The sequence below is a fragment of the Coturnix japonica genome, chromosome 5 (genome assembly GCF_001577835.2).
Source record: "Coturnix japonica isolate 7356 chromosome 5, Coturnix japonica 2.1, whole genome shotgun sequence".
Taxonomy (NCBI): Eukaryota; Metazoa; Chordata; class Aves; order Galliformes; family Phasianidae; genus Coturnix; species Coturnix japonica.
The window spans coordinates 41361705-41373740 of record NC_029520.1 but is presented as its reverse complement, the minus strand read 5'-3'; the positions used below and the strand labels follow the sequence as shown (position 1 = coordinate 41373740).

The 12036-nt window shown below is 38.0% G+C and overlaps 1 protein-coding gene across 1 annotated transcript; it reads left to right on the top strand.

The window, feature by feature from the left end:
* The first annotated feature begins 560 nt into the window (after positions 1 to 560).
* LOC107315246 (serpin A3-4-like) lies at positions 561 to 12036 on the top strand. Its single transcript, XM_032444983.1, has 4 exons — positions 561 to 1213; positions 6324 to 6594; positions 9475 to 9625; positions 10468 to 12036. The coding sequence occupies exons 1-4, from the start codon at positions 580 to 582 to the stop codon at positions 10654 to 10656; spliced, it is 1245 nt and encodes a 414-aa protein (XP_032300874.1). The 5' UTR covers positions 561 to 579; the 3' UTR covers positions 10657 to 12036.

The window sequence follows — 12036 nt, the reverse complement described above, 5'->3', positions numbered from 1 at the left end:
AATGCTTAATTAGTCAAGCTTTAGGGAATCACAGAAAATGCTCATCACTTCCTCATTGTCTAATTCATTTACTTTCTCTCTGGTGTCTGCTTCTATGTTTACCCACAGCCCATTTAAAATTATGTGTAACATTTAATTGTCACAGTGGAGGAATACTGTGTGTTTCCTTTTGAATTTTTCATCTTACTAACTGTAACTGACCAGCATTGACTGGCTCCCTTATCCTCTCTTCTAGACCAGCACTTATGACTTCAAGGATTTCTAGCAATTAAAGTCACATTTAAAATAGAATACAGGAAATAAAACAGTTCCAAAGGAAAAGTGGTCTATCGTTAATGAGGGTGTCTCTCATATTGTTTTGCTTTGATTTTAATTCTTTCATAACTTCTGCTGGGGATTGAGTAATTTTCCAAAGTCTACTTCCTTGAAATAGAAAGCTGATATCATTTGAATTAAAATGGCTTGAAATAACCAAGCCAGAACTGTACAGTGAAAGGACAGATTTATTGAAAAGGATGAGGTAAAAAGATTTGTAAGACATTTCATTTTTACTTTCTTCTTTTACAGATTTATAGAAACATGAAGCTGTTGTTGTTCCTCTGCCTTTTAGTTGTTGGGACTCATTCCAACAGGTATCCCTGTGAGCCTTATCACCAAGTTGTAAGAAACCAAAATCAAAGAGGAAATGAAAACCGAAACATGCCACAGCGGGCTGTAGGGAAGCGTGTTTGTCAGTTTGCTTGTTGCTTCTACAAAGAGATTTCTTCTCATGAAAACAGTGAGAATATTTTCTTCTCTCCTTTGAGCATCTCTACTGCCTTTGCAATGCTGACTCTTGGTGCCAGGTCTGATACTTTGGCACAGATTCTTAGGGTCCTTCACTTTAATCCACGTGAGATTTCTGAAAATGAAATCCATGAAGGTTATCGTCAACTCATACAAATGGTAAACAGAAAGAATGAGGGTTTTCAGCTAGATATGGGAAATGTCCTGTTTGTACTTGATCAACTGAAACCACAGCAAAGATTTTTGAATAACCTCAGAGAATACTATGAAGGTGAAATTTATCCTATGAACTTCAAGAGGTCTGATCAAGCCCAGAAGAAGATAAATGATTATGTAGCAGAAAGAACCAATGGGAAAATCAAGGATCTCATAAATAACCTTGATCCACTCACTGAACTACTTCTCATTAGTTACATTTATTTTAACGGTAAGATATTCATATCTTATTCTCTGATTTCATTCATTATTTTCTCAGATCAGTCTTGGAAATCTTTTCTTTCTTTTTTTTTTCTTTTTTTTTTTTCTTACAGTAAAGTATACAGTATATTACAGTATATTACAGCATAGTACAGTATATTACAGTATTAACTAGTAAAACTAGTTATAGTTTCACACTGATTTTATTTTTTACTAACTTCAGTAATAGTATCATTGGCATCCTAATGTGTCTAAAGGCATAGGTCTTCAAACTTTTGCTTTGTTTTGTTTCTTTGATTGACAGATATTACAGTTCTGCAGTGAAGAAATGGATCTCCCCTGTCCCATCCCCATATAAAATAAAAGCATATTGACAATAAGCTTGCTTAATTAACTTATACAGTCTGCTTAGCTACAGCCTACAGATCTTCCCAAAACTTTTTTTTTGACTGCTGATCTAACAAGAAGAGAAGCAAGTGTGTAAGGATCAAGAACTGGTTTAATAAGTTGTTTTTAGGAGCATATCTGAAATGTTTTTTTACTAGCATGCAAAGTGTGAGGAACAAATGTGAAGAACTGGAAGCTTTGATCTTTTCCCAGAGCTATGATAGTATTGGTATGGTGAAACTTGGTGAATTGAGTCTTGTGACTGGAGTACTGGGATGGAGGGCTATCAGAAAGGACAGGCAGGGCAGGTAATGTGAAAGTGTTGCACTGTACATAAGGGAGAGATTAGACTGTATAGCCATTGCTGTTAGGGATGATGTAGTAGAGAACCTCTGGGTGAGGATTTAGGGGAAGCAATAGCAAAGCAGATATCACTGTGGATATCTACTACCAACACTGACCCAGTAATGTTTTACGGATGAATTATGCTTTAGGCAGTTAGGGGAAATCTTGGGCATGGCTGCTCACACCCTTATGGGAGATTTCAGCTTCCCAGACATAAACCGGAGACATCATGCAGCTGCAACAAGTAAGGTTGGAAAATTCCTAAAACATATTGAAGATAACTTCCTTCTTCCTGCCACAAGTATATACTACACAAACTAGAAAAGATGTCCTCCTAGACCCACTGTTTGAGAATAGAAATGGTCTAGTGGGAGATATAAAGATGGGAGGCTGTTATTTTAAAATAGTTGAATTTAAAATTTTTGATGTAAGGAGGGAAAGGTCAGCAAAGTTGCCAACCTGGATCTTAACAGAGCAAACTTTCAGCTACTTAGATAGCTTGAGAAGATTTGAGTTGGTTATGAGAGACGATCCTTTTTAAGAAACACCTTTTAGGACCACAGGAGCAGGGAGGCAACCTCATTGTATTGCAAATCAAGAAAGCAGGGCAGAAATTCAGAATGGAGGAGCAGGGAATTCCTCAAGTTTAGGCAAAAGAAAAGATATGATCTCTGGAAACAAAGTCAGACACAGGGAGGCTGTATAGCTACAGTTCATATTTCTAGGAAAAGAATAAGAAAAGCCAATGCACAATTTTAGTTGACACTGGCCAATGTAGCATTAGACAATAAAAATCCTTTTTAAAGTGTATCAACAGCAAGAGGAGGTTTAAAGATAAAGTTGGACTGATACATGATGAATATAGTCACCTGGCAAGTGGGAATGAGGATTGAGTGGACTTATTTGATGCCTTCTATGTCCTAGTTTTTAATTTTAATGTTACATCTTGTGTTGTCGTCTAATCTTCTTAGATTTCATTGACCTTCCATTTGTCAATGAAAATGTAAGGAATCAATTGTATTGGCTGAATGTTCTTGAATCCATGGGGCCTAGCATTCATTCCAGAGTGCTGAAACAATACTGAAGGAGGTAGTGGATGTTATAGCTGGACCTTCTCTATAATTAACAAAGATCCTCATAATCTGAGGAGAAACTTGCTGATTGAAATCTTGTCAGTGTTAAATCTATCTTCAAAAAGAGCATAAAAGAAGACTCAGGAAACAACAGACCTGTCAGTCTAACCTCAGTCCCTGGAAAATTAAGGAGATTATCCTGGCTGCTATCAAAAGGCATTTAAAGAATAGAACTATTATCAAGCCTAGTAGTTGCCATGGGTTCACCAAGCGAAAGTCCTGCCTTAGCATTTTTATATCCTTCTACAATGAGTACACCTATTTAGGGGGAAAGGAAGGCAGTAGATGTAATCTTCCTGGATTTCAGTAAGGTCTTTTATACTGTCCCTCATATTATACTTTTGGACAAATTGTCCAGCTGTGAGGTAAAAAGATTCATGCTATGTTATGTGATGAACTGGCTCAACAATTGAACTCAAAGTTTTGATGTGAATGGGGCTACATTTGTCTGGCTGTCATTAGTTGTGTTTCCTAGGACTCAATCCCAGACTAGGTTCTGTTCAACATTTTTATTGATGATCTGGATGCAGGGGTGGAATGCAACCTCAGCAGTTTTGCTGATACTTAAACTGGGAGGTGCTGTTGAGTTTCTGGAGGGATGAGAGCCCTTGTTGAGGGATCTAGAGAATTTGGAATATTAAGCAATCATTAATGACATGAAGCTGAACAAAGGGAAATGCCAAGTGCTACACCTGGGATGGAGTAATGCTGAATACAGGTACAGAACACAGATATAGACTGGGAACTGAGCAGTTGGAGACCAACAAGTCATCAAGGGTAAGAGCAGTTCAGTTCAGCAGGAGCAGCCAAGAGTGCAAACTATATTTTGAGGTGCTTTAAACGCAGCACTGTCAGCTGGCCGAGAAAGGGCAGTCTTCCCACTATATTTAGTATTGGTGCAGCCTCACCCCTGGCACAGTTCTGGGCTACACACTACGAAAAGGAAGTGAAGGCCTGTGAAAGTCTCAAGAAAAGAGTAACAGGGATAATAAAAGGGCTGGAAGATATGTTTTTAATGAACAGGCTGAGGACACTTGAGCTATCCAGTCTGGAGAAAGGGAGGCTGAGAGGTGACCTCTCCCTGCAGTGCCCTAAGCATGGGATATGGAAGTACCAGTCTCTGCTCCTTGTTAAATCATGATAGAAAGTGAGGGGGTAGCACAAAACTGCTCCAGTGTAGGTATAGACTAGATATGAGGAAAAAACTATTTCTTATGTGAATAGTCAAATGCTCTAGGAAACACAAGCTTCCTAGCAAGATGATTGAAGTTCTGTGCCTGGCAGAGTTCAAGAGGCATTTGTATAATGCCTATATTACTATGTTTTAATTTATTATTAGTGCTGAAGAGGTGAGGCAGTTAGACTTGATGATCTTTGTAGGACTCTTCCAACTGGAATATTCTATTTGTTTCAAATCCTCTCTCTCTTATTGATTTTATCACATTCTGAAAACGAAATGAAGAAAATAATATTAGGTAATTTATCTGGTAGAAATAGCGTGTTAAGGATGTGCAAAGAAGTAGAACCTCATATGACCTAGGAGGGAAAGCTCAATACAAAACGAGGGAGAAAAAAAAAAAAAAGAAATTTCATATTATGAACATGCTTCTAAAGTTTTTTCCATTCTCTATACATTGCAACATTCTGTGCACAGCAGTGGTGACTTATCTCCCCCCATTTTTTATTTTATTTATTTATTTTTTTTTTGGTTTAGCTTAGTTTTTAGAAGTCTTTCCCTAAGGACAAAAGTCTGACAGTGTTTTCCTGGCTCTCAAACAGTGGGCATGAAATTCCACCAGTGCACCAGTCCCTTATATTATATTTAATGATTCCTTTTTTTGAATTGAACTTGTAAAACAATTTGTAGAGGTGCCATCCCTAGAAAGCAGCCTCCTAAGAAAGAGGAGACCATTAGAATAGATGTTCCTCCATAATGGGTGGAAAGGACTTGTGTGAAATCAGTGGATGTTCTCCCTAAATGGAGCACTACATAAAACTTGTTTGAGCTTTTCAGGACCTGTGTCACATTTCCATGATTCATTTTGGTTTTGTTTTTTCCTTAAACCTTATTGAAAGAGAAATCTTACCTCTTGTATGTCTGATGATAGAAGTCCCCAGTTTGTTTTTTAATGAAAGTTTTACAGAAAATCAGTCTATGACATCAGAACTATGTTACTGTGGTCTCAATTAAGAAACATGACAGTGGTTGACTGTTGTCAATTCATATTTTCATAGCTCAAGACATGAAACCTCATATCACTGCTTCAGAGCAGTACATAAGTGTTGTTTATATCTGTTCCAAAATTGCTGGAAACAGTAGATTTTCTGTTCATTTGTACCAAGCTGCCAAGTAATCACTGTTTAAAATGAAATCAGAATTCAAATATGATCTTGTTTCATGGGTACATTTGTTTGTTTGTTTGTTTGTTTTTCTGATGGCACTTTTTAAATTTCATCTGCTCACTGAACCTAAAATGACCTTTGCTCTTCAAGATAAAATCTACTGCAGAGCAGTGCTTCTTCCTTTAAAAACAAACAAGCAAACAAACAGAAAAAGAAATACAAAACCATTTTCCAGTCTTTTCAGCTCTGTCTCTGAAATGGATGAGACTGATAGTTGGAATTTGATTTATAAATTTATACCTAGAGAGGATTCAGTGTGCGCAAGTGTGGTTTTTTTTTTTACCACAACTTAGTGAAGAGCCATTGAAAATTTGAATTTTTGAGTACGACAGTACAAAGGGTTTCTGTTATTTTATTTTTTAATCTAGTAGTATGATGGTATTAAATTCTTCATGACTTTATTGCCCATGAGAAGAAGTGGCATATAAAACTCTTCTCTCTTCAAGTAACCTGAATCTTTTCATTTCCCTAGAGATTTTACCCCTTCACAAGTTTCTAGGGTGTGGAAACAAGGAAAGGAGAGAGAATCTGTCTTCTTCTGAGTTCCCATTTATATGGGGGATTTGTAGCACTGTAAAACTATTTTCATAGAGGAAAATCACACATTTGATAACACACTTAAATTTATTCTGTCTGACAGTAAATAATGAAGGGGATTTCGTACATCACAGCCTACTTACTATGTCACTATTGAATTATTCTGAGTATTCAGTAACTACAAGTTCTTACTGCAAACTGACTTATCCTTGAAGCTTATAAAAATGTAGCAGTTAACGCCTCTGTGACAATGTCCTGTCATTCCTATATCCCATATCTCATAGTATCCTATAACTCTATCTCTTATATTTCAAGCTGAATGGGAAAAACCTTTCAATCCACAATACACTAAAAAGGAAAAATTCTTTGTGGATGGGAACAAGGCTGTTGAAGTTCCAATGATGTTTGGAATCGGCGCGTTCAAGCATGGCTATGATGAACAACTGTCCTCCACTGTGGTGCAAATGGATTACAAAGGAGGTGCTTCAGCATTTTTTGTTCTGCCTGATCAAGGACGAATGAGGAAGCTGGAAAACAAATTGTCTTGTGAACGTATGGCAAGATGGAGGACATTAGTCACAAAAAGGTAAAATTCTGCAGTTCTTGGTTCAGATGGTAAGAAAGGGGATGCATACATTTTAATCTGCTGAGCTCTGATAAAGAATTGGGATGCTATTTTAAATTCTCTTCTAAACTATTCAAAAATTCCCTCTCACCAAATCTGAAATTTGACTTTCTTATACTCCTGTGTTTTCACATTCATACTGCATGAACCGAAAGCTTTCACTGCTATAGGACTTTTGTTACTCTCACATTCTGTTTTCTGATGTCAGCTCTCTGTAGGTCCCAGTTTTCTGCCTTAATACCTCTAATAGTTGTTATTATTTTTTTCCCCTGCCTTCTTCTTCTGTCTTTTATTTACAACTAAATTCATATGACTTTCCTTAAGTCTTTTTTTTTCTTGGCTCTTACTTCCTTTTTCTCCTTACTGTTATCAGTAATTACACATGTAATTTTGAAATAGCAACATTCATCTGACAGTTGTGAGTACAAAGTTTAGCGATAAGTGTATAGAGCATCTAATATGTTGCAGAGCCATTGAATTCAGGCTCTCTGAAGACTTAGAAAGGCAATATTATATTAAGGCACATTTGCTTCAAGGTAACAATGAGACTAGAAGGCAAAATGAATTTGCCTTAAAACAACACATCATAAGCTTGTTCTATGCAGCTCTCCACCTCTCCTTCTGCCAGCTCTCTCTTGCAAACTAATAACATCAACTTCTCCACCTTTTGCCTGTAGTTTTCAGTGTAACTGCTGTCATTTAGAGCCTCTGGATGTATCAATAAATGTCTTTTTTGTGGGATACGGAATGATGTAAGAGTTTGGGACAAGCTATTTTTGCCTCTCTTTTTATATCTGCAAGCTGATATTGACCCAATTTGTGGTATTGTTTGTTGGCTGCTGAATGGGAGATAGTACCAAAGTATTTGTGCAGCTGACTACAGGCAGCTGAGATCAATATAATGGTTGAACTGTGGAGAAATCATTCCTGTCTCTTCTGGAAAGTGTATCCCAGTGCTTCTTGCCCAGTCACATTGTTGCTATATGCTTTCCCTTTCCTGCATGTTGAAAGCAAGTAGGGGCTTGTGAATGAGTGTCTTTGAGTAATAGAAAGAAAGATGATGCAATTGTAGTTGCATCTCCTTTGAGTCAGTAATCAGTACCATCAGAAAATTAAGTAGAAGATCAGCAAGCCATTTTCAATCCACTAGGACTCTCATTTTTGAGTACCAGCCAGACTTTCCATTCAGTTTGTGGAATGTGCTATGGTGAAAGCACAAGCCCTTCCCTTTCCACTAGTCCACTGTACCACTTGCTTTTTAGCTAGTTTCAGTAAGTGCTCCACACTTCCTTGCCCTAGAAACCTGAACCTGGTTTATGACCAGAAAACAGCACCGACAAATCAGCATTGTCAGAATTACGTCTGGCTAAATATACTGCTTGAAAGATCAAGGAAGAAACAGGATAGAATGGAGGTGTGATTAATTTATTGAAAGACTAAACTAGTCATTAATAATAATAATAAAAAGAACAAAAAAAGAATAAAAATGAATAAATTGGGCATCAGATGACATAGAACTATCTGCTGAGTAGGTAGTTGGTGTCAATGTACTTTTTTTTTTTTGTTACTTTGCCAGCTACTCATTGCCCTGTAACCTTGGGATGTCTTGTCTTCTTTGTTCTCAATTTGTGCGATAAAATTAATGGCACAGCATTTTTCAAAATAGTGATTTTTGAGACACCTGAAAGAATCTTTTTCACAAGGCGTATCTTCTGTACCCTCCACTAATGGAGTTTGTGTAAGTTCTTTCCTGAAGTTTGCAGTGTATGGCTAACCTTTTGACAATGTCATAAGAAGAGCGTGGGAGGCATGTCTCTACTGTAGTACTGGCTGACTGCAAACTAGAGACCCTAGCTTCTCAACCAGCATTTCTCTACTGTAGTACTGGCTGACTGCAAACTAGAGACCCTAGCTTCTCAACCAGCATTTCTGGTTATTATAAATATTCTTTTCTTCTCTCTCAATTAATGCAAATATATTTCTCATAAACTTCATTAAGTTTAACAAGGCCAAGTGCAAGGTCCTGCACCTGGTCTGGGGCCATGGCAAGCAAGAACGAAGGCTGAGTTATGAGTGGATTGAGAGCAAACCCGAGGAGAAACTGAGAGTGTTGGGTGCTGAAAAGCAGAACATGAGCCAGCAGTGTGTACTTGTAGCCCAGAAAAGGCCAACTGCATCCTGGGCTGCATCAAAAGAAGAGTGGCAACAGGGAGATGAGGTAACCGTATGCCTGTACTCCAGTCACTCCACCTGCAGTTGATTACTGTATTCAGCTGTGGGGTCTGCAGCATAAGAAGGACAAGGACCTGTTGGAGAGGGTCCAGAGGAGGGACACAAATTTGTTCAAAGATCCAGAGCACCTCTCTTGTGATGACAGAATGATAATGCTGGACTTGTTCAGCTTGAAGGAGAGAAGGCTCTGGGAAGACCTCATTACAGCCTTCCAGTACCTGCAGCTGGCCTAAAAGAAAGCTGGAGATGGACTTTTAATCAGGAAGAGCAATGGTAGGATGAGGCTTAATGGTTTTAAAGTAAAAGAGGAAGATTCAGATATTAGGAGAAAATTTTTCACTGTAAGGGAGGTGAGGCACTGGCACAGGCTGCCCAGAGGAGTATTTAAGGCCAGATTGGGTTGGGCTTTGGGCAACTTGATATACTGGGAGGTGTCCCTGCAGATGGAAGGAGAGTTGGAATCAAAACCATTCGGTGATTCTATGATCCCCTGTGTAGAGTAGACAGAGCCTGCAAACAAAATATCTTTGGGGAGAAGCAAAATGACTCTACCTAGTACTGTGTTATCATGCCTGAAAGTTTAACTTTATTCTTGCACTTCTTTTCCAGCAACTCAGTAAATTTATATCTTCCAAAATTCACTCTTCATGGGAGATATAACCTAAAAAACATTTTATATCAAATGGGCATAAGGGATCTATTCACTGATAAGGCTGACTTATCTGGTATCACTGGACAACCCCAGCACAGAATTTCCCAGGTAAATGATATTGCTTCTTCTTTTATATTTCTATGGCTATTGATGTTCACATTAGATTGATTTCAAATATTCATGATATAATACTAATGTGAGGAGGATTCACTTCACATGAAAAAGCAGATGCACAGAGTATTTCACCCATGTTACTTGGGCTGTCAGCATAACTATATTGGAGTAGGTTACAAGTCCATAATTTTCAAATCTGGGAGGCATTTTTTATCTGTATGGGGATGCATTATGAAACAGATGTGACTAAATAATTGCCTCTGCACACTTAAGTTTCCTCCTGCACTATATTGTTACAATCATTACATTGCTGCTTCTGTGTATGTCTACCTTCTTTAGCTTGTCTGTGGATAAATAGGGAGACTGCTTGTGTATTACAGTGGGGAGGGCAGAGGAAAAACAGTGCCTACTTCTAAACTCTGGACGCTACTCATGCCTATCTGTATGTTAGTACTTCAACTGTACAAACTTGTCAAAAAATTCAATGTGATTTTGCTCTCTTTTCAGATTTATTCTGTCTTTGTAGATCTGCCCCAGTGGCAGCATGAAATACAAAAAGTAAACAAAATTAAAAGAAGAAACAGAAAGATAGTGTTTTTATGAGTAGGAGTATGCCTCTTCAACAGAGACGGGTTCTCTGAGATGAAGAAAGCCATAGTTCAAGTAGTATGAATTCTTTCCCCCCCTGAGATCACTGTCTTTGTGCATCAGACTCATGCCTGTCCCCTTCATGATAATTTTGTACTAATTACTTTTTTTGATAATTCTGGATCAGTTCCTCTTAAGGTAACTGTTTTTGTACCATTCTGACTTGTAACATATCTGTTTGTTCACAGGCTATTCATCAGGCTGTGGTAAAAGTGGATGAGACTGGCACTGAAGCAGCAGCTGCCACAGGCATGGAAATAGTGCCTATGTCCGCTCCAGTTGTCATTAGAATGAACAGACCCTTCTTATTGGTCATAACTTTGAGGGATAACATACTGTTCATGGGAAAAATTGTGAACCCTCTGGAAAAAGATTAAGCTAATATACACATTAGGTATGCAGTTATCACCACTGTTTAATCCAGCGTTTCACCTGACGAGCATGGCATGGCTACAGAGGGCTCTCCACCTCTTAAACTATGTTTTGTTTTTTGTTTTTATTTGTTTGTCTTTGTAGATGAGACACTTCATCAATGTACGTTGTCATAATTGCATATTTGTTTGGACTTTTTTTTTTTTTTTTTTTAAATGAAGGTTACATCCAGGCAAAATTCTCATTAGATCTGGAACAGAATAGGCCCGTGTGACAATGACAGCACAGATAAATTTTCAAACAGGGAAGATGAAGAGCATGTGAGTATGTGGGTGGAGAGGATTGTGCAACCCCTTGCTCCTTCGCTTCTTCCATCACAGTTGTGACTGCTTTCTTTTTTTTTTTTTTTTTTTTTTGGCATTGACTGACAAATGGGTGTAAGTTATGGCACTTAACTACTTGTGCCCATTTTCCTACCAAGTCTAGGATAGCTTTTAACATACATAGTGCTTACTACCTTCCATAGTAACATTTTCCAGCAAGTCTACTACTTGCGTCTTGGCTGTTGTGGTAGCTTGCCTGCTACAAAGAGATAACAAGACAGTTGCGTTTTTCCCTTGCACATATATGGTATTTCTGTAAGACTTCCCAGTCCATACTCATTCCAGGGCAAATATGTCAGAATTGGGTCTAAGAAAGGAAGAAGTGGGTCAGATCTCTGCTGTTCAACTCCCTGGAGCAAACTTCTGTGAACCAGATACACAACTTACAGCAGCCACAGGATTTCTTGCAGCCTGTGCCTGAACCTAAATCAGCTTCTAGTGGAAACAAAAGCCATCTCCTCAAGGTGCCAGTGCACATAGTAGTACCACCTTGCCCTGGGAGATCAGCCACAGTAGTAAGCACCACTGCAGTATTGTTTGTAGAATAGAGCACCCTACTGGTAGCACCTTATACCCCATTGGTGACTTATACCATGTCTTTTGGCATGAACCCTTCTGTTCCCAGACTGTCTAATAACATGATATTGGTACTCCATTTCTCATCTGCTTCATAGTTAGTATAGCAGCAATATTATAGGATATGTTTTCACTATTAGGATGCACAGTACCAGAAGTCACATTCATAATGTACATGCTTATTTATTTTTTCTTTACTTTTCTGTCTACTTTTACTTCTTCTTTCAGAACATCTATCAGTGTTTTATTTCTGTGCCCATGTTCATAATATATATCTGATCTCTGGTTGCAGGAGGGGTAAATTATTGACTAAAATGGGTTAGTGTGTTAATGGGTGTTAAGCATTAACAACAGTCTTTGTACTGTCTTGAACTACACAGAAAAACTGTACTACAATAGGAGAACAACAATGAATAAATATGACAT